Raw genomic sequence first — 23,531 nt, 5'->3', positions numbered from 1 at the left:
GGTAATGGCAAATCCCTGCTAAAGAAACTTGCCAAGAAAACCCTGTGATAGGTTCATCTTAGCGTCGACATAAGTGAGAAATGACTTGAAGGCACACAGCAGCAACAACAACACCAAACAAAACCAAATATAAGATAACATATAAGTATGTTATCTCTGTTCTTAGTCCTGACACATAGTTGTGCATTTGTATGTAACTCTCAAACCAAAATGTTCCTACTGGGTTACTTATTTATTTTCCACCTTTCTCGCAACTTGGCAGCTCACAAAAGCTCAACAACAGCAGCAATAAAACAGGACAATTTTAAAATACAATTAAAACACCATATTAATATAGCAAAGAAAAATGTAAAATCCTTTAAAAGTACTGTGCTGAAAATATAAAATGGATGTATGCTGTGTCAGAAAATTTGGCTATAATTCTTGACTCCACAGTCTTCTCTGGCTGCTGCTTATCGAATGCGTTTTTATTCATTAATTTTTCCTGGACTCCCTTTCCAGTCTTCCACATTCTCTCACAGCTGACTAGCAATTTAAAAAAATCCTCAGAACTGGTAAGCCCTTGGCAGTAAAAAAATCATTATGCTCAAGGCATCCTTCGGGTGCTCAAGGCATTTTTAACCTTTCGGGTGAAAATACTGATGCCCTCATCACATCTTCCCATGCTAGGATCTTCATCCTTGCAGCAGTGTTCAGTCTGATCTTGCAAAGCCACATTCCATAATTAAATAAATAGGTGTAATACATAGACTCCATGACATTTCCCCTGGAGCATAGCTTATATCCCAATATACTGGAAGATTGGTAGCATTCTAGCTTTAGAGTGAAACTGGGCATGCACAAGATAACTGTGACAGCAACTGCTGCCATGAACTGTAATGGGGAGGGATCCTCAACAACTTTTGAATCACTGGTCAGAATACCATTGAGGAAATGCTTTTCTCAGCAAGCCTGAATTAGCTGTTTTTACCAAAATTGGACAGAAATATGTAATACCTTTCTGGGAAATGGGTAAATTTTCAGTGCTTTTTAAGTAGCTGTCCCTATGGCACTTTTTACTGGATTGGTATGAAATTTTGCACAGTTGTAGAATGCATAAAGTATATAATGGATGCCACATTTCAAGTTATTAGTTCAGCCAGTGTCATTTTTTTCGGCAATAGAAATTTGAAACTTATAATGATAGACCTTTTCTTTTGCGACTCAGCATGACACTTTAATATATTTCTAGTTATTTAATAACCCAATTGTCTTCCAGTGAAGACAGAGGAAAATGCAAATTTGTCAGAGGCTAATGGTCTCTAGCTGAGAGTCAGGAAATATCTACGCTTCATTGCCTACTGTTGATTCCACACCTTAAATTGACAGGGAAGGAAGGTGAATGCTTTTCTGGTGTCATGTGTACTTTTGTTCAGAGCAAACACACCAAAAAGAATGATATTTCCTGATGTGGTTCCTTGCTTTAATATGCATTTAAAATGAACCTTTTATACATTAGTAAGGCTTTTGAGGGAGCCTTATGCTGTTTACATTTTTGCCTCCTTTGCCCCCTTGAAATTATCAAAGCAGCCATGTGGAAATTTTATTTTAAAGTTTCTATGCAATTGTCTGAAAAGCTGTTTGTAGGCAGAAGTATCCTATCCACGGCAGGCACTTTCCTCCACATCACCTCAAACACAGCCATGGAAAATGCTTCTATGGCATGAAAGGTTTACTACTAAGTATCAAACTATCATATGGGTTGAGTGACTTGGCTTGAATTCACTTGTGTGAGTGATACTCTCCATTTGGTTACTGTAGCACTAGTCCAGATAAAAGATAAGGTAAAGTAAGGTAAGAGAGGAAAAGAAAAGTGGAGGAGCAGGAACAGCAGGAGGGGGAAAAGGGTGACCTAAGAGAAGGTTGACTTTCAAATTAAGATTAAAGGATGGAAGGACTGCTTTGGATCTGACCTTCTTTATTCTCTGCTCCACTTAGGCAGTAAAACTAGGGCAAGAACAGATAAATTGCAAGCTTCCAGATATTGTTGGATTGTAGCTTCCATCAGCCCTAGCCAACATAGTGAAGAATGCAGTCACTTTCAGTTCTGTTTGGCACATCTGGATGCCTGCAGTTTGCTTGCTCACTCTACAATACAATAATACTATTATTCCGCTTTAACTGCAATGGTTCCATTCTATGGAAACCTGGGACTGTCAGTCTGGTATGGCACCAGGGAAAATTCTCTCTGATTGAGAATTCCAAATGCCCATCCTGATAATCCCAGGATTCCATAGAACAGAGCCACGCCAGGTAAAGTGGAATATACCACTATAAATCTGTAGTGTGAACAGGCACCTGGATTATGCTATGTTACTACAGGTGTGCCTGTACATAGCTGGATGTTCTTCAACTTCCTCTCCCAATATATATCCTCCATATAGTAAACCAAAATATAATGAGAAGTCCTGGTTGGGGAGAACCCTTCTTTCCTATATTCTAATCTTTGTTGCTGAGAGTTTTATTTATTTCTAAATGATACTGCCCACAGAATATGCAAGTATAAATCTATACATTCTGGATATGTTTCCTATCTCAGTAAGACAACTAGGTCTTGAATGTCCACAGACATGCTATAAGCATATACAAAAGGATTGCTACTGCCATTTTTGTCATATGTCACTCTCTGGGATCCAAAGAACCTGATGCAGAGAAGTTAGGAGAATTGTGAGGAGCTTCTGACTCCAAACAATTCCCTCCCAAATCTGAGAAAATGAAGCAGTTGAGGGGGCTCTTTCTCAATAGGACTCGACAGATGCTGCAATGACTCTCCTGCTTTCTGAAATCAGTTGAAGAGAGAAGGAGAAATTTCATAGGAATCATGGGTTAAATAGATGAAACCAAGTATGCAACCACCTGACATGCAGAGGCACTATGCTATAAATTTCCAAGCAGCTGTGGGGAATCCTTGTTGGTTGCAACCATTTGACCTCTGCAACTGTCTATGTGCTTGGTATTCCTCTGTCTCCTGGCATTTGACCCCTGGGCTATCTGTATTTTAACAACACCTTGTCTCCCTCCTTTTTGGCTTTATCTCAACTACTGGCTTTGTGTAACAATATCTGGGCTGGCTGAAACTTTGACCCTACACTCCTTTCATTCCCTTGCACTTTCCCTACATGACCTGGCCTAAACTGATCTCCCTGTATATGCTTTCCCTAAATGAATGCGTCTATCTGCACGCTTGCTGTCCACAAATATAGTAACATTTTGTACAAGTTTGCACTCAAGAAGGTGGGACATTCAAGAAATTTGGTTCAAGAATGTCGGAGACCTGGTGGCACAGTGATTAAATGCTGGCACCGTAGCCAGAAGGTTGTGATTTCGATCCCAGGGACTCCAAGGTTAATAATATAATAATAATAATAATAATAATAATAATAATAATAATAATTTTATTTATATGCCGCCCTTCCTTCGATCAGGGCGGCTTACAGCATAAAAACAGACAATTCAAAATACAATTCAATAAAAATACAATAAAAATACACATACAGAGTTACAAAAACTCAACCCAACAGTAAAAAGCCCCTTGGCCCAGCCTCTTGGCCACGAAAGAGGAGGGAGGCCCGCAGGAGATCTATTCGGGGAATGCCTGTTGGAACAAGGTTGACTCAGCCTTCCATCGTTTTGTAGGTTGGTAAGATGAGTATCCAGCTTGTGGCCTGTTACAGACAGCCAAAATAAAGCTGCTTCAGGTCACAGTGGAGATATGATGTTTCAATGATGCATGCGTCCTAAGAGTCCAGAAGCCACACCAAAGCCATACTCCAGTCCTTAGGGCTGGAGCATGGCTTTGGTGTGAGTTCTGGACTCTTAGGACGCATGCATCATTGAAACACCATATCTCCACTGTGACTCGAAGCAGCTTTATTTTGGCTGTCTGTAACAGGCCATAGTAAACCACTTAGAGAATGCTGAGTTCACTGATAAGCAGTATAGTAATGTACATGCTATTGCTGTTGCTATTGGGTAGCATGTTGCTTGGCTTTCAACCTCTTTGGCCTTGAGCAAATGGGGCAAAAGGATTGGCCATAGGCCGTTCCCACCCCGATTGCTGCAGGACCGCAACAACCACATGTGCCCGGGCCCAATCCAGGCCACCGCCACTGCCGCAGCCCTAAACTGGCCACTGAAAAGGAGCATTTTTTTAGGTCCCTTTGTGGCCAGGTTTGAGCAGCCTTAGGCAGCTGTGGCACAGCTTTGGCCCAATCCGGGGGTGTGCATCATGTGACTGCCTCACCCCCAGATTGGGCCAAAGCCAGTGATTTTGGACCGTCTTTCTGGGGCCTTTATGAGTTTATTTAGGATAGGGAGATGGCAGAGTCTACGTTTTTTAAAGGATAACGAAGTTGAACTATTTTGAGCTGATAGCTAATTCTTGTAAGAACTAAGCCCTTGATTTTAATAATGGAACTGAGGCAATTAATCACCATGTGTACTTTAATACACAATCTTAGTAATAATCTCAATAATAATCACCAAAGTACTATGTATTCCTCTCCACCCTGCACCCACTGTCTGCCTTTGGAGGACAACATTGCTGTACTTTGAAGGCAAAAAGAAAAACCTTGCCACAAAATATTGCTGCTACAATAGAGCCTTTCCTTACATCAAAATCTTGGCACTATGTGCTAACAAGCAGAAAAATGAAGACAGGGCGCAAAGGTCACTTTCAAAACTCAGCTTTCTACTCTTCAAGGAATAGTCCTGTGGGAGCCCAGTGGACCTCAAAAGACAACTAATCCTTGATGGTTCAAGCTAGTGTCAGGTTAAAGAGAAATAAAAATATGAACACTGATTTTAAAAAAAAAAAAATCTAGAGTTCCACAAGCAAAGGAGAAACAATACACTACCTATAGAAAAAAATGTAGGTTTTCAGTTTCTGAGACCCTGTAGTGTGTTGCTTCAAGTAGTCTATATTGTTAGTGACATAAAGTAACAACATAACTGTAAGACAAAAGGACTGTCAGGAGTCACAGATCCAAACAAGGGATAATCCTTCCCATGGCGAAGAATCTCAACCACTTCATGCTGCTAGTTTATCAGATGCGGATTGCAGTTGTCACATGAAAGGTTTAGGTTCATGGAAGAGTGATCAGAAGCTAAGATTCAAAGATAAGTGCTCTTATCACACAGTCAGTGACTATCTGAAAACTTCCCATACAGATAAAAGATTTCTGGTTACAAAAATGACCAAGAGCAAGGAGGGAGATTCAGACCAAGCGGGAGGAAAATTAGTTTCTTTGTTTTCTCCCAGAGGTTTTGCAACCCTAGACCTATCACTATACTTTTACACATTCCAGCTCAAGCAGTTAGTACACACATAATAAAGAATGATCATTCAACTCAGTGGGTAGTCACAGAATCATAGAATCATAGAATCATAGAGTTGGAAGGGACTGCAAGGGCCATCCAGTTCAACCCCCTGCCATGCAGGAAATCCAAATCAAAGCATCCCCGACAGATGGCCATCCAGCCTCCGTTTGAAGACCTCCAAGGAGGGAGACTCCACTACACTCTGACATAAAATTAGGTGAACAAAAATGAGTCACATCAGGGCTATGCGTATTCTACTACTCCATACAGAGCTGATACAGATAAACTAAATAGTCCCATCTTTTAACTTTTTATACTATTAGTGACATGTGCATTCATAAGAGTGGCTTCCACATGCATATGTTACTTTTTGGATAGAATAGAAGGTGCTATTCTTAGTATCTTGCAAACCTCTCTTTATCCATTGCTATATTGACCACATTTGTATAAGCCTGACAGTATTGATGAAACATAAAGGCTGGAGGCAGTCTAGCTGCACAGAGTCAGGAATGTTAAGAATGTAGAATTCATTTTTCAATTATCATTGCAAACAAAATTATTAATGTTATTACTATTTATTTCATTTATATGCTGGCTTTCTCCCAGGCAGGACCCAAGGTGCTCACAGATGAAAAACATTTTTAAAAATTCAATAAAATTCAAAAGAATTAAAATCATCTTTGAACAATATGAAATCACATTAAAACATACAAAAGTTGAAAGCATAACTAAAACCTACCTCCTTCATAAAAGCCCCCCTGATATATATCAAATGCCTGCTAAATAAAAATGTCTTGGCTTGTCAAGGAAAAGTAAGCAGGGAGGGGGACAGGCTAGCATCCTGTGGAAGGGCATTCCAGAGGGTGGGAGCGGCCACTAAGAAGGCTGTCTCTTGTGTCCTCACCAAGCAAGCCTGGGATCTTGGCAGGATTGACAGAAAGCCTTCTCCTGAAGATCTTAGGGCACTGGCTGGTTCATATGGGGAGCTATGGGGGGCTCGACAGACTGCCCGAAAAGGGCAGGTTGGAGGTGCCTGTTTTTGCTCCCGAGGGACTCTGCAGCAACCAAACCACACAGCATCCCTCCCCACCAGAAAGAATCCAGAAAAACTGGGTTCTTTTAGGTGCATGCGGCCAATGCAACGAGTGCGCCATTGGTGCACTGTCACATATAGATGATGTGAGCATGGCTCCATGATGTGCAGATGCTGTGCTGCATCATCATGGTGGCCCCCGTGTGGACAGGAGGCCACCATGATGGCAGTGTCTGTACGGACTAGGGTTTGGGAGCGTACAGTCGCTGCATGCTCCCGAACCATAGAATCGGTGCCAGGTCGGTGCTTCCCGCCCGTTTGTACCGGGCCTTGTCTCTCAAATAGTCTGGATATAAGCCACATAAAATACAAAAAGTACCTGAATCCAAGTGATCCAAATGTAAAGTTACTTTAGATTTCTCAAGCATACACAAGGCCAGTCAAGAGGCCTAATGGTATATGAGGAAGTTTGTGCTGTGCTGTTGAATAGGACATATGTGGTTAGAATGTTTCTGAGTGACATACTTTTTAAAATAAAATCATCAGAACTGTAATAAAATTAATTAGCCAGACAACACTTTCTTGTGATAAATCGTTGCTGCTATCAATGTTTTGGAGAAACAATGGATCTGTAGTTCGCATGGTTTTGATCATCATACTACTTATAGCTGCTAGAACTGAAATAGCAAAAAAATGGAAAGAACTAGAAATAACAAGAACAAGAACTTTGACACGAATAACAATAATATAAACTGTAGTTCATGGTCAATTGGTTATGTGAAGAAGAGAATTGTAAACTGAAATAAAAAAGGACAAGGAAGACATGATAAAGTCATTGAAAAGTGGTTTATTTGGCACATGTCAACAACAATTCATCATGTATCATATCACCACAATAACAGTTTAAATATGAAAACAGTGTACCCTGACAAGCATCTATCTTATACTCTATGAAGGTGTAGCCTATTAAGTGACCTGAAGAATTCTAAACTTTGACTTTGAAACTATTGACAGATGGTGACTAATCATGTTTGCAAGTAGCAAACAGCAACTGTGTTTATTACATAGGACCTTTAATTATTAATTATTTATTTTTAATCATAATTTCATACATACCTATTAAAATTTATTATATCTACTTTTAAAAAAAAAAATAAAAAATGAATGACAGAACCATAGAATCATAGAATCAGTGCTGGAAGGAACTACAGTGCACCCACTTCATACACATATGCTGAAAGCCACTCTGGGAGAAAGGGTGGTGCATCCCATAGGAAATAATGGGGTGTGCGCCCGTGGTGCGTGCGCATCGCCATGCCATCATGCCACTGTGTGCACAATCCCCATTCATTTAAATGGGGCTCGAGCATAGGCAGAATTTGCTTTAAGCGGGGGAGTCTGGAACGGATCCCCTGAGTAAAGAAAGGGCCTACTGTACAAGGGCAATCTATAGCACTCCTGAAAAAGACGTGTCCATCCTCTGTTCATAATACCTCAACAGATGGAGAGTCCATCACCCCCTGAGATAATCTATTCATCTGTCAATCAACTCTTACAATTAAAAAAAAAATCTTCCTAAGCTCTTGAGAAGATCTAATATAAGTGCAGATTCCTTCCATGGAGTTGAGAATAGCTCAACAGTTTGGGCCACTGCTTAAGGATCGCATGCCCAAGGCATGTGGCCACAGTTTAGATATTTTGAATGAAGAAAAATAAATTTAAAAATAAAACAGGCTACTTTTATATTTCTATTTTATTTTAAACATTTGCTTCTTATTAACAAATAAAATTTTCCCATCCATTTACAACAAATAAAAACCCTCATTTATTCATATTCAATTATTAAACTTATGTTTGTATCTATATATCAACTATAATTTTAGTTAAATTGAATTTAATATGATATTGATTATTGAATATGATTTTGACAATAGTCAATAGGGCAGTCAGTATATTAGTCAGTGTCTTTCCTACAAATGGGAGCTGTAGTTCCTAGAAAGACACTTTGTCAAACAAAGCAAAGTTTTCTAAAATCTTGCTTAATGTGTTCCTCTCAATAAACAGTGTCCCTTACTGGAGGTTGGTTGCTTTTATTTCTTTTTACAGCCACTTGCAAATTCAGCAGCACCTTATTAATACTGATCAAATATTATGAGGGGTACTGAACCATCCCTATGGCTAATGGAAATGAGTTACATCCCACCGCTTTCATTCATTCATTCATTCATTTATAGCCCGCCTCCCCGGAGGATCGGGGCAGGTTACAATCAAGAATAAAGCATACTAAAATAAAAACACAATGCCTAACCCACAATTAAAATAGCATAAAATCAATTATTAAAATTGCAATAAAAATTACAATAAAATTTAATCCCCATTACAATGGTTTAAGGGAGAGTCAAGGAGGCACAGTTGTGGGACAGTGGAGAGGGCTCATGTATCAGTCTGGGAATGCCCTCCGGGCAATTTCAGTGAAGGGAAACAATGTTGCATAGTGAAATAAAAACAGCTTGTAAGTGGCTTCTTTCTATATTGGCAAGAGCTCCACAGAGTTTTGAATATACTGCAGCCTCTACAATCAAAGTCTCCAAAATTTATCATCAAGGCTTCTTCCTCTTATGATTGTACCCTAAACTAAAGGTAAAAACAGGACAGAAAGGTGAACACATATAAAACATAGGTTGGAAGTGGAAAGTTCCATCTCTCTTTAATCTCTGTTAATCATGCATGTGCAACAGTAATTCAGTGACAAGCCCTAAAGCCCCAAAATGCATGTATCCTTAAAATATTAATATATCATCATGAGCTTGATACATTTTACCACTGATCTGAAAATCTGGGGATGGGAGAATTGTATCCTAATCCCAAAGCAGCCAAACTAGAAATATATTTCACCGAGGAATGGAAGCCACAATAGAGTAAACTAGTTAAAATATCATATAAGGGCCCAGACCCTTAAGATGTTGCTGCTACTGTTGTTGTATGCCTTCAAGACATTTCCAGTTTATGGCAACCCTAAGGCAAACCCTATCACAGGGGGTTTCTTGGCAAGATTGTTCAGAGGTGGTTTCTCTTTGCCTTTCCCATAAGCTAAGAATGTAACTTGCCCAAAATTATCCAGTGGGTTTTTATAGGGAATGTGGATTTGAATCCTGGTCTCCAAAGTCATAGTCCAAAGCTCAAAGTCATAGTCCAATGCTCATGGTAGCATCTCTCAAGATGTTACCGGTGGTAATACTAAGCCATGGTCTTTCCTTGGATTATCCTGTGTGGACATTTATATGATCTTCTTCCAGGAGAATCCAAAAGAACAATTATAAATGTCCCCTTTACGTGCTCGCAGTTAGAATAAGTAAACCTTGGTTTTAGATAAATACAAATCTATTTCCTAGCATTTAGGAAAGATTTACTTTAAAAAGCTTTTCTTGTTTTTTTGTGTGTCAAGACAAGTGACACATAAAATAATCTCTTGAGATTTTAAATGGGATATTAGAAGTCTTTTATCCTCTGAGAATAGAATTTAATCAGATTGTGTTGGGATAGCTGTGACAGACAGGGTTATTTATTTAGTGGCACAAACTCTTTAGCCATGTTGGCCATGTAGCAAAGTACAATAGCATCCAAAATTCACAGAGCAGTAATACCTTTTTTTCTGTCAACGAAAATGCACAAAATACATGTTGCAAGCTTTTGAAGCTTCACTGGCTTCAAAAGAAGCATTTCTTTTTGTCTTGCTAATGATTTTTTTTTCATTTTCTGGTATACCAAAGAGAAGCATCTCTTTTTGTCTTGCTCATGTAACTTAAAAAAAATCCTTGTGTACCTACATGGCCAGTTCTGGGCACCACAGTTCAAAAAGGATGCTAACAAGTTGGAGCATGTCCAGAGGAGGGTGACCAAAATGGTGAAGGGTCTGGAAACCATGCCTTATGAGAGACTTGAGAAGCTGGGTATGTTTAGCTTAGTTTGAGATGGTTAAGAGGTGATATGATGGTCTTGTTTAAATATTTGAAGGGGTGTCATATTGAGGTTGAAGCAAGTTTATTTTCTGCTTCCCCAGAGAATAGGACATGGAACAATGGCTACAAGCTACAGGAAATATGCATATTTTGGTTACCCCAGTCTTTCAGTGGACTATGAATATATTTAACTGCTATTGTTGTTTTTAATGATCCACATTACTATGTCAAATGATTGTTCCTATGATTTGTTCACTCTTGGAAGACATTGTTTGACATTACAGATAAATTGTTTTTTTCTTGTTTTTTACTTTAATATTATAAAATAGCTTGAGTCATCAAAGTCGTCATCTTAGTGCAACTGTCCTTAAAACCCTACAATTTCTTATATGATTCATTACAAGTGGGGAGGTACTTTTAAGATTTTGTGCTACATGAAAACTGGCCTTTGGTAATATGTACTTTGATAAAAATGCCTTGGGCTATGTATATGGCAGTGGGCTTGCTTACCTTATTTTAAAACAGTGCTAATACTTTTCTCTTAAAGAGAGCCATCTTTGGTTAGTTGTTAGCAAAACTGTCCCAAGGAAAGATGCCATGTTGTGACACTGTGCTATTACTATTTGAATATTCTATATGAGAGATGTTCCCAATGGGCATCTATATGGGGCCTCCTAGTCTACAAAAAGTATGTGTGATTGGGAAGCCATAGAAAATAGCCCTACATCGCCACTAGTGACACTTGTACTGGCCCTGATGCCTCACAATTTGGCCACATGTTTGGTGGTCATGAGACAGCCTTCTATATCCATACTGGCATGCAAGTAAGATCCCTTTGCAGAAGGGTTTGTCCTCCTTTAGGGGATCCCAACATGTAAACATGGGTATATGCACAGGGCTCTTTCATATACAGCTTGCCTATGCATCAGCAGTATGGCTATGGGTATGTTTTCAGCCATGAGGATGCATACATGTCTGATCATTCTTCCATCTTAGGTGGAAATCAGAGGAAGGTTTGCTTTTCCAAATGCACATTTGCTATACTCATCAAGATGGTGAAGGAGTGTACAGCTGAGGAAAAAACTGTGATGGGGAAAGAGTGAGAAAATGGACATTTCAGAAGGGTTTGGGCACATACTTGAGAGAAGGGATAACTACATGTACAGTGCAAGTAATGTTAGGCTTAGAAATAAGTGCTTAGGTTTCTTTTATGAATTTCTTTACTTGTATGCCTGATTTATAATATTTTAATGAAAGGAAGAATTAGGCCACTTATTTCCATGCAGCGACTGGAGGTTTGCTCTTGAAGATGAAACAAAATATAATCATTTGAAACTATCTCAGTTGGGGTATTTTTCATAGCTTACAAACCCCTGTCACTGTTCCAATAAGATTTTTTAAATTAACACACTTTACTGAGGTCATGAAGACCAACTTACTCTCTTACTCTTTAGTGACACTGGGGCCTCATTGTGAATCTTTCTTTGGCCTTTGGAATCTCTTGCTGGCAAATTCTCAAGTTTCCCAAATTGTTTGAGTTAAGCAGGTTTATTTCCTTCATGAGCACTACATCTACAGTTTCCTTCCTTCTTTCAGTACCATCTTCGTTGTTCTTAATTGCCCTTGAGTCAATCTTGACCCATGGCAATCCCCATAGATGAGGCATCTTCAACACTCCCTATCCTCCACTGCTCTGCTTAGTTTCTGTACATTCATACCCATGGCGTCCTTAATAGAGTCCAGCCATCTAGCATGTGGCCTTCCTCTCTTTCTAGTTTTCCCTACTTTTTCTAGCATTATTGTTTTTAACAATGAGTTATGCCTTCTCATGATGTGGCCAAAGTATGACAAAGTCAGCTTAATTACCTTATTTCCAGGGAGATTTCCAGCTTGGTTTGTTCTACAAGCAATTTGTTTTTGGGCTGTCCACAAAATCTTTAGCACTCTTCTCCAGCACCACATTTCAAATGAATTTATTTTCTCCCTATCCGCTTTCTTAACTGTCCAGCTCGCACATCCATACGTGGTGATAGGCAATACAATTGCTTGCAAGATTCTAATTTTCACCTCTACCATCTACATGAGGAAAATTACACTGGGATGGCTCACCATCCCTTGGATATTGAACACTTCAATGGGCATAATCCCAGTTGCTATCTTGGCAAAATGCCTTAGAAGGGTTTGGTCTTTAAATTTCAGTAATTTAACCAAAACCCTATTTTAAATACTTCCATGAAACGTCTCAGGATATTGAAATTCCTCAGCCTGACATGAAATTTTCCAGTTAGTTTCAGGTTATGAAGTTGAAGGCTTTCACGGCCAGAATCCATAGTTTTGTGTGGGGTTTTTAGACTGTTTGGTTGTGTTCTGGAAGAGTTTATTCCTGACGTTTCGTCAGCAGCTGTGTGATTCTTGGTTCTTGAACCCCACAAAAACCTAGTTTCAGGTTGTTGTTTTTTAAGCTGACATTATTGCAAGATGGTTGGGGGTGCTGTTTTTTCTTCTTCTCCCCATTTTGCTGTCACTCTGAATCTTCAGCTGCCTGAACCTCCTAAGTTGTAAAACACATGTGCAAGTTGTTTTCTAATAAAGTCTATCTCTTACCTTTAACTGAAGTGTGGGCAGCTGGGAAAACTGCAGACCATTAGAGAAAAATTGTGTCATGGAAGACAGAGGATGTACCTATCTTTAGCCACTTTATAACTTTTAAAAGCCCATAATTAAAGTAAACCAACTCATAACTGAAGCAGACCACCTCACAAGAATTTTTCCAAAATAACATAACTCCTGGGGGGGGGGGGGGAGAGTTTTAAAAGGATGTGTTTTCTACCTTACTGAATGAGATTTTGTTTTTTTAAAAAAAATGAAAAGTAGATTTTTTTTGGCACAGCACTGTTAGTTAATAACATTATCATCTTGAAGCTCAAAAGGAGAATAATATTGCTACTTTGTTCTGTGTCTTATACTGTGGATGGATTTTAATAATAATAATGGTGATAAAAGAAAAGGGAGCCAGGAAATAGTTAATGTGACTATGTCAATACTCCTAATTAGTCTTTTTGTAACTAATGTCTTCATGAAATGATAGGGTCATTCAGAGCTTATACCAAGCAATTATTCCGCATCATATTCTCAGAGACCATTAAACACTATAACCCCTGAGGTCAGTTTGTTAGAGGTTTTCTTGGAATCTTAAAAAGGCTAAAAACTTTAATTATTGTTAATGGAAGTTCTACATTATTCAGGGAACCATCAGTCTACTACAGCTGATGTTGCTGTACTTCAATAAAATAATGTAGTTCCATTATATTCCTGATTTCAGATAGGTTGCTTTTCTTAGCTGTAGTGTTTATATTGTGTAGATGTCATTTTCTATATGTATAGATTAATTCCTATTTCAACATTATGATAAAAGGCTAATTCACCATGGATATGGGGTACAGGGCTATAGGGTGTAGTCTCACCCTGTGATATTACAGACATTACATTGCTGCTTCTCTCATATGTAACTTATGTAAAATTTGCAGGGGGTAGCTGTGTTGGCCATTTAGTAAATTCAAACAAAAATCCATCAAAACAGTGATACCAAACAGTGATTTCGGTTGGCCAATAAAAGTATCACTGTTGGTAGATTTTTGTTTGAATTTATTAAATGGCCGACACAGCTACCTCTGCATGTTTTCTGTATTGTGAGATACCACATTGTAGCTGCAACAGGGGAACTCTGACGGGCTACAGACGGGCAGGGGAAGACGTCTTGAAGGTGTCTTCACCTGAATACGGAGCCTCCAGACCACCCGCCCCGGGAGTGTGGCTAAGGTGGATGGGGCTTCCACACTGGGGGTAGTGAAGACGCCTCACCTGGGGCCGTTTCTTACCCGCAGCTTCCATACCGCCGCCTTGCAGGACGCTGCAAAGAGAGAGGCAGCTTCCACACGGGCGGCCAAAAACGTGGCTTTTTTTTTCTTTTGCCGGCTGGCGGATGCGCAGCTGCGCAGCTGCGGCGGTCAGCACCGGCGGCAGAAAGCGTATGTGCACATTTAAAGCGCCCAGACCCCTTTAAACTTTTTCCCCCGCCCTACCCAAGAACAAAGGTGGCCTCCTGCCAGCTGGTGATGGCATCCTTGTCCGCTTGCACGTTGCCAGTCTCACTGGCATCATGGATGCCTCCTCTCCATTGTTCCCCGTGCTCTTGCTGAATCTGCAATGCACAGCCACAGCTGTCACCACTGCCACCGCTGCCACTGCTGTCCCCCTGCCATCCCCCATCACCTCCCTTGTACATATGTAAATATTTAAAGTTTTAGTGTTTTTTTATTGTTAGGTGAAAATGGCGCAGGAATGTGTGTAGGGGTTCACTTTAAATTCCAAACTTTCCACAATTCTAGCAGCGCATGCGTACATGTTGCTCTAGGGTTAGGGTTACGAGCATTAAAATAGAGTGCAGCTGTGCCGCAGCTTCCACAGCTGCCTGGCATCTGATGCTGCAATTAAAGCCTGACTGCAAACCGCACATGTCCCGGGACCCCGACTCATTATGCGACGCGGAGCTTTTAAATGGGCAACTTAAATTAGCGGCGTAACAATTCTGGCGTATCGGTGCAGCAGCTTACATATGGAGATGCGCACGTACGCCGCTTATCAAAAAGAAGCGGGGAAAAGCGGCACCTTTTAATGCTGCTTCTTCCCGCTTGGGGCATGCGGGCGGCGCGTTCATGGCGGCATTCAGGTAAGGCCTGTCTAAAGGCTACACCTTCATGACGTCATGAACACACCCCTTTTTGCCCGTCTGTAACCCGCCTCTGATGGGTGAGCCAGCACACTAGGACCTTCTACCAAGCTAAAACAATTTTTTTTCTTCTCAAATTTGGACTGGATTGGCATGTTTTACCTCAACACCTGCCAAAATGTTCCTGATGCAAAAACATGGAGACTTCTTGAGAAAGCCATTGTCCTCTGCCTACAAGGAATGGAGACATATTGGATTACAAAAGAGGAGTCCTTGTTTATATGCAAATGGACTTTAAATTTCCAAGACTTTGCCCAATTGCCACATAGTGAGAAGACGAGGTGTCAGCCTGCTAAAGAAATCCTCCCAATACCATCTAAACTAAGGACAGAAACAATAAAATGCAGGCATCTTACTAACATCTCTAATTTTTCTCCAGTTTGGTATGTAACATCTTGCTTGATGAAGAAGCCAGTGGAGCTTCAAAAGCTTGTAACAAGTATATTGTGCATTTCAGTTGGCCAATAAAGGTATCACTGCTTTGTGGATTATATAAATCTTAAATGCCATCTGAAGGGATTGAGTTTTTATGTCTACATCTGTGTACATGGTGACTTCCACATGAGCCAGAATCTCCATTGTGCAGTATTCCATCTCATGCAAAGAACTTCACATGTTCAATTGTATGTAAGAAGACTTCTAGCCAGCCTCTAAATCATTGCTTCTTGTATTTTTTTTTTCACATATGAGAAAGAAATCTTCTTTTTTCTTTCCAGGGAGTATGCACACTGCAAAATTAAAGCAGTCTGACACCACTAACTATCATGACTCTATCCTACAGGTTCCTGGATTTGTAATTTAGTGAGGTATTTATCCTGGTCTGTCAAAGAACTCTGGTGCCTCACCAAACTACAAATCCCAGGATTCTGTAGGACAGAGTAATGACAGCTACTAATTCTGTAGTGTGGAGCCACCCTCAAGTTTTTCCTCTTTATTTGCATCATTTTATGATTTAGTTTTTGGGGGAAAATACAAGTTTTTAACAGATGTTTTGCTATTCCTGTTTGTATTGGGGAGGAGTGCTGGTCTTTTTGCTGTTTCACGAGACAAAAAAGATTCATAACATTTGGCAGATTGTTCCTTTGGGATGTCTGAATGTGCTGAGACACCATTTCTCACTGAGGATGAATGCACCTATGAATATTTTTTACAACCACACCTCCACCCAACAAATTTTTGCACTATAGATACAGGCATTAGGAGAGGGACCATGTAATGGGGTGTGTCATGTTGGACTTTCAGAGTTTTAAGTTAAAATATGTGGGGAAGGTGTTATTCCAGTGGTTTGTCTTTGTCCCTGCCCTCCACAAGAACACAACCCTCCCAAATGTATCCGAACTTGAATTTAGCTGTCAGGCATATCCTTATTCCCTAGTATTTTGATATAAATTCCATGGGCTGATTGAGTGGTAGATATGTTGAAAAAGGCATTTGTGGTAATCAAACACACATCTATATATCTAATTTACCATTTCCTTTTCACAGCTTCAGAATCCAAAGAATACATGGTTCTGTTTTGATTGCAGCTCCACTACCTTGATTTGATCATAGCTGTGTGTGCATTTAGCAGGTTGTCAATAGACAGTACACAATGAAAGGATTAAATGTCAGACTCATGAGTGATACAAGAAAGGTTTCCATGTTACCGGTCAGAAACTAGAATAAGGTGTCAGGCTGACTTGAAAGCCTCTCACAAGGTAAAGAATTTAGTAACCCTCTGCTCAATAGAACATGAACAGAAAGGTTTCATGCTGCTTACAATTATATCCTACAGAGTTACTATTGGATAACATGGGAATGAACTATATAGAGAGACTGATACTTGTCAGCTGCAAAAGTTCTATCATAAGCAAAAGGCTGAAAAGAAAGTACAAGAAGGCAGCTAAAGAAAGCACAAAGCTACATTACTAAATCATAAAAGCACCAGAATAACTCAGCACCGAACAGAGTTTGGCAATATTATTTTTGGTCACTGTAGTTCTGAAGATCATCCAGTTAGCATGGTTGTTATAGTTAGGGGATTCTGGGAGCTGTAGTCCCAAAATATAGCTATCCCAAGCTCTGGCACTAATGCAACATTCAAACAATGCTGCATCAAAATGGTATTTTTTAAACTGGTATATAAACGTTATGTAGAGATGTGAAGTTGAAGGCTTTCATGGACAGAATCCATAGTTTTTTTGTGAGGTTTTTGGGCTATGTGGCCATGTTCTGGAAGAGTTTATTCCTGATGTTTTGCCAGCATCAGTGGATGGCATCTTCAGTATGTAGAGAGATCTTGTAGCACCTTTGAGATTAACTGAAATAAAGAAGTTGGCAGCATACGCTTTTGTAGACTCCAGTCTATTTCCACAGATACATATAGTGGAGTGGAAGCAGACTGAAGTCTATGAAAACTCATTCTGCCAACTTCTTTATTTCAGCTAGTTTCAAAAGTGCTACATGATCTCTCTACATACTGATTCTACAGACTAACACACAGCTATATCTTTGAATTCTACTGGTATATAAACAGGTTGTCTTATCGTCCTGAACTCAAAAGGTTAGTTTCAGCTAGAATCAACCCACTGAATCAGTTGCTCAATGATGAGTCAATACATAGCTTAATCCCATTGATTCCTGATTGGAAGTAACAATACAGTTCAGACCACTGTTTCCGAGCCTAAAAGACTATCTGAATGCTCAACAGGGGAGGGGGTGGACTGAATGAGAAGAATCATCATCAGGCCCCTTTCTCATTATTATTTGCCCATTACTCAGATAGACTCACTTCTTATGTCAGGTAGCGAGTGGGCACTGAAATAGGAAACAATCTTGGCTTGTTACAGTGTACCCGGTGCACATTTCCCTCTGCCGCCAGAGAGTTTCTTTCCACATGAAATCTAGTCAGAAATTGCATAATTTTCAAACACATTTGGCAATGGGAAGATAATGGATTAGATTATTCAGTCTCCTTTGCAGAAATGAATAATTTTGCATAGCATATCCTTGTTTCCTCAAGAAGAAAAAACTGATCCTGACCATTTTAGGCAAACACTCAAAAGTGTGATTAGACATTATTAGAGATTTATAAATGGTATGTAAATTATAATGGTTCACCCTGTCCACACACATGCAGAGTGCTCCCTGAAGTAATCCACCACTGTTCTGCTGTGTGTTCCACTCTGCCTTCTCCCAATATAGAGAGTGTAACTCCAGGATAAATGTCAGTCATCGGCTGCATTTGTTCTTGCTGCTGTTGTACCTGTAACTCCTTAAATTAGCCACAGCTGGCCTAGTTAAGGCCTAATAACTGTCAAATGTCAGAAAGTTGCTGACACACTGAGCTTCTTTCTAGGTAGCTCTCCTGATAAAGCCTGAAAAGGAGGGAAAATGTTGCTCCCCTCCTGCCACAAACTCCCTATTATCAAACACAGTGGCCTGTACCACAGAGCCAAGTAAATGAGGAGTATTCTTCTGAGATTTGTGAACATGATTTTTAAATATTTTTTGTTTTTCTTATATGCTGTTTCTAAGCAGATATCTCATGGATGCAATGTTGAAAATGAGAAACGACACTCATCTGTGTTATCATAGATTTCGACTACTTCAGTGTGCTAAGTGCGGCCAGTCCTACTGTAGGCAGGGTCTGCTCATCCATATAGGTGAACAAGGCAGCCGCCTAGGGCAGCAAAATTTAGAGGTGGTGCTTTATTTGTATTTTTTCCATAATTAAACAATATTAAAGTGAAAACTCATTACAGCAAGCTTCATAAAAGCAAGCTACCATACAACAGTTTCTTTGTACAATGGCCAAAACATATATGTGTGCCCTCCTGTGTCCGTGGTACAGTTTTTAATTGGCTTTTTGACTAATTCTCAATACTATGATGAGAGATTGGAACCTAAGCTTTAACAAACAAAACAGCCGAAATCAAGGGGTGAAAATAATTATGAAGGATGATAGGGGGTGCCAAAATATTTCTCGCCTAGGCTGGCCAAATACCTAAGCCGGTGCTGACTATAGGCTGAATGACGTGGGTACCTCAGGTGGTGGAGAGCCAGATGTGCTGAAGTGTGCAGTTCCTCCTGAGAGACCAGGTGGCATTTTACTTCCCTGCTTGCTTCCTGTGCCTCAGTTTGGAGCATCTACTAATACCATGGCCACTTTGTCTTGATGTCCACAGCTGCCACTACTGCTTGCCTGCTAGCTTGCCCACCCCTACTTCTACCAAACAGAGCAAGGAGGCAGTGGTGGCAGCAGCAGTAGTGGAGAGGGAAGGAGGTGGCAGGGGGGAAAAGCCCTTTTGAAAAAGGTTGTCAACCTTCATGAGATTTTTCAGCTCAGCAAGACAAGACCATTTCTTGTCCAAAAACAATAACAAAAAACCATATTTTGTGGAAAAGCTTGCATTTTGTGCACTTAGCAAACATTGTGAAATTATAACTGAAAAATCTACAGAAAATCACAGAATTTTGTTGGAGGTGTGAACATCTTTTCAGTGGTTTTGATCCAGGAACCCTGGTGGCAGAGTGGTTAAATGCTGGCACTGTAGCCACAAGGTTGTGAGTTCGATCGTAGGGCTCCAAGGTTGATTCAGCCTTCCCTCCTTTTGTAGGTCATTAAAATGAGTGCCCAGCTTGTTGGTGGCAACTGGTTTACAGACTGTAAACTGCTGAGGGAGTGCTGAGATCACTGATAAGTGGTAGAGAAATGTAAATGTTATTGCTATTTTGCATGAGAGAGATTAGTGAAGATTTACATCCCTACCAGCCTTTGATGGTGGAAGGGTTTACACAGTGTCAGATGACATGCTCTTCAGCCATTTAAGGTGGAAGGTATCACTGCCGTAGCTTATTTTTGTCAAGTTAAGCCTTGTCAAGAACAAGAAAATCTGAAAATATTCTTTATATCCACAGTGGAAGAAAGAATTAAAACTATCCATAGGAGAGTTGTCTGTCCTTTTACATTGAACCAGGGATGTAATAGAGAAGTAGGTATCCTACCTGCAACTCAACCAGTTCACGCCTGGTGAACATGGGATACCAAGCACATTAATTGTGTGCCTCACATTTCTCCTGCAATGGTATTCTTACCTATGTCAACTACATGGTACCACTAGAAACTGTTTACATATTTAGAGTCATAAATGTTGTAATAGAATTTGTGATCTTTAGGTGAGCAGTCTTATCATAAAACTGAGAATGACTTGTAATAACATGCCGTAAATTATTAAGGTAAATAAGATTTTTTTCCCCCCGACAAACCAAGCAAGAAAGTTTTGCAATTGCTGGTTTAGTAAATACTTTTATAGACTTGTATAAACTAAACCAAGCAAGAAAGTTTTGTAATTGCTGGTTTAGTAAATACTTTTATAGACTAATCTGGAAGGCTAGCATAAGGTTTTGCATTTGAACTGGGACCCTGAATTCTAGTTCCTGCTCAGACATGAAGCTCACTGTATGGCATGAAAGCAGGATATAACAGTGATCAGTTTTGGAGGAGAAAGGGATGGGATTTGATAAAGAAATAGTGCTGACACTGGCCCCATTCACAACTTCCTAGTTTTAAATACAGAAGTGATTTTTTTCTATGTCTGTTAACAGATATACAAGGAGCCTTATCACATTACAAAAGTAAGCTGAGATGGAATGGCAAAGAAGAGGCTTTCTGCTTACCTTTCCACATGCCCTCAAAGCACTTCTATTCCCTTCTCAAGGTAGATTGTCGTAAAAGTGTGTCTTTTGTCATTCTGGTAAAATCCATTTGGCAAAAGGCATGCTTTTACCACTGGCTCCTTCTGGAAGAAGAACGGAAGTGCTACAACCTCATGTGAAGAGGTAAACAGAAAGCCTCTTCTTTACTGCTGAGCATCCACTTACTTTTGTAATGCAATAAGGCTCAAGGTGAACAACAAGAGGCAAATAGGCACTCCATCAACCACAAAGAAAATGTGCAGGAAAGTGAAACAGCAATCTTCCAATATAGAAAAAGCTGTTTTCCCCATCCAGTTACAAAGTTCCACATTGGCTTTTTTGCTTGCTAGATGCTCAGCTATTCTCTCCCAGCTCTATATAAGTAATGAGAGCCGCTCCTGCAGCTGGTAGCCATCATTCTTCATTGCCTATTAAAAGAACATCAAGGCAGAGGTTTCCTTTTCTTTTGTCTTCCAGATGATTTGGACTTCCATTCCTAGGAGTGTGAGCCAATATGGCCAATGATCAGAGATTCTGGGTGTCAAAGTCCCAAATATTTGGAAGATCAAAGGTTAAAACCCTCTGATCTGGACTCTGGAGAACATTTATCTAAAAGCTAAGTAATAGATTAGAGGAAAATCATCTCTTTCTTCACTGGCCATGACATGACTGATTTATTGATTACTTGGACTAATCTATCTTATACCTCTCCCCCTCCCATTTTCTTTTCTTTTTCTTTTTCTCATTCTTTTCTTTCTTTCTTTCTTCTTTTTTTTTTTTTTTTTTTTTTTTTTTTTGCATCATCATGCCTTTCCTTTGGGCTGAGTATAGATGAATAAGAAAGAGCCAATCTTTCTCTGAATATATATTAGCTAAATTATACTTAGTTTTAGTAGCTTGGAAAGATCAAATGTATTATAACATTTGTGCCAAATGATTTGAATGCATCAAGAAGCAAAAATGGAAGTCACAAATTTGATCGATAGTGTTTGAAGTCTTATCACAAAGTGGCAATCCTATCTAATGTACTGTTCAAAAAAGATAATTTTTACAGTGTATGCTGGAGCAATGTATTCCCAACAGTAAGATGCTCTTTGTTCAACCCCAATCAAAATCAGCATGAAAGTTAAAAGTGATTTGAACAAAAATAATTCAGTTAGAAATTCTAAATAAGGTGAAGTCTTCTACTTCCTCAATATGAATAAACTTTTAATGACTATACCTTTCATGTACAAGTCACTGTTTTTATTAAAAAGTATATTTTTATTATCACAAGCTGCATGTGTTCCATAGGTCTTTTCAAGGTTATGACTCAACTCAGGCACTGAAATACTGATGTGTGACCTCTGTGTATAATGAAGAACTCTTGTAGGATGTACATTTCAGTCAATTTTTTTAAAACACGGTAAATTCCAATAATTAAATGTCCCCTCTTTCTGAACCAGCATAGTCCCCAGATTGCTCTTATCTTATTAAAAATAAGAATCTCCTATATTCCTGAAACTTAAAAACAAAAGGAAAAAGGAAAATTGCGGAAGAGGTAGGAGAGCCAGTACTGGGACTACTGAGCATGCCGTAGAAAAACATACAGAGCACGTCATGCCTGTTATGCCTGTATAACCACCTTGATCGCTTCAGTCCTCAGCCTCCATGCGGTGAGTTTAAATGCAAGTCAACCTCCATCTGGATGACTTAGAATCCTAACAAATCAGGATTCCCAACTGTATTGGCTTCCTTCACATCTTGTCACTCAACTTGGTCAGGTCAAAAGCAAGATAGCGGGGCTAATGACATTGCGAATAAAACTACAGTCATTTGTGTACATTGCTTGGAAACAATGCCTAAATGTGGTGGAATTCTTGCTAGTCATCTGTCTGCTGCAGAGTTCTAGTGACTTGTTTAAATCTTACTATAAGTTCAGTTATGAGGTTTCACAGAACTAGTTTTGAGATTTTGAGCATGAATACCCCCCCCCTCCTTATTTAGTGTTTGAATTGTGTTGGGATCATCTAAAATACTTTTGAAGCTTTAATAACAACCCTGTGAAAGACATGCCTTTTCCATTTTACAGGTGGGACTCAGAATCTGAAAACATTTCCAGCACCCTAAGATCATCCAAGGACCACGGTTGCAAGACTCTGGATCCCACAGGAAGGACTGAGTCCTTTAAATTTATGCAGCACTGAAATACAAGGAAAAGTCCTTTTGTGCATGAGGCGAACACCAGAATTAGTGAGTGTTTTCATGACTGTCCTATTTTATTTGCATTACTTAGGTTTTAGCTCATATCCTGTCCACCCAGTTACCTTATTCACTGCTCTGTGCAGTTATAATAATTTTATTCTTTTTTGTATTTTGTATTGATGAAGTAGGAAATCTAAAAAAATCCAGTTAAAATTAACAGATTCCCATTCCCATACAACTTGTTGCAATTGGCACACAAAAAAGGGGCTGAAATGTAATCCTTTCAGCCTACCAATTGTAAATGCGTTGTCACGGTTTTAGAGTGTCATGTGCTATGTATTTGCCTTGCTTATTTGCACATTCTGCGAAGCATCTGTGCTGGACAGGTACTGTTTGAATAATAGACAGATGGGATAAGGGAGGTACTTGGCTACCTTTGCTAGAAAGATGTTTTTGATAGCCTTCTCCTAGCCAGCCAGCTACCACACTGCCAGTTTGCTTCTGCTGTTTGCCTACCTGATTTCTTTCACAA

At 39.6% G+C, this 23,531-nt stretch overlaps 1 protein-coding gene across 1 annotated transcript in view; it reads left to right on the top strand.

The window, feature by feature from the left end:
* The window catches only part of SGCZ (sarcoglycan zeta), a 674,993-nt gene extending 652,076 nt beyond the window's left edge, over nucleotides 1-22,917 (top strand). Inside the window, exon 8 of the mRNA XM_089526979.1 lies at nucleotides 22,887-22,917. Within this exon, the coding sequence (XP_089383105.1) occupies nucleotides 22,887-22,904 (18 nt within the window). The 3' untranslated portion in view covers nucleotides 22,905-22,917. The remainder of the gene's footprint in view (nucleotides 1-22,886) is intronic.
* Nucleotides 22,918-23,531: the final 614 nt, after the last annotated feature.

This window comes from Sceloporus occidentalis, unplaced genomic scaffold (assembly GCF_023333645.1).
Source record: "Sceloporus occidentalis isolate IW3139 unplaced genomic scaffold, rSceOcc1.0.p SCAF_5, whole genome shotgun sequence".
NCBI classification, from domain to species: Eukaryota; Metazoa; Chordata; class Lepidosauria; order Squamata; family Phrynosomatidae; genus Sceloporus; species Sceloporus occidentalis.
The sequence above is the reverse complement of the archived record's forward strand: the minus strand, read 5'-3'. Positions and strand labels throughout refer to the sequence as shown.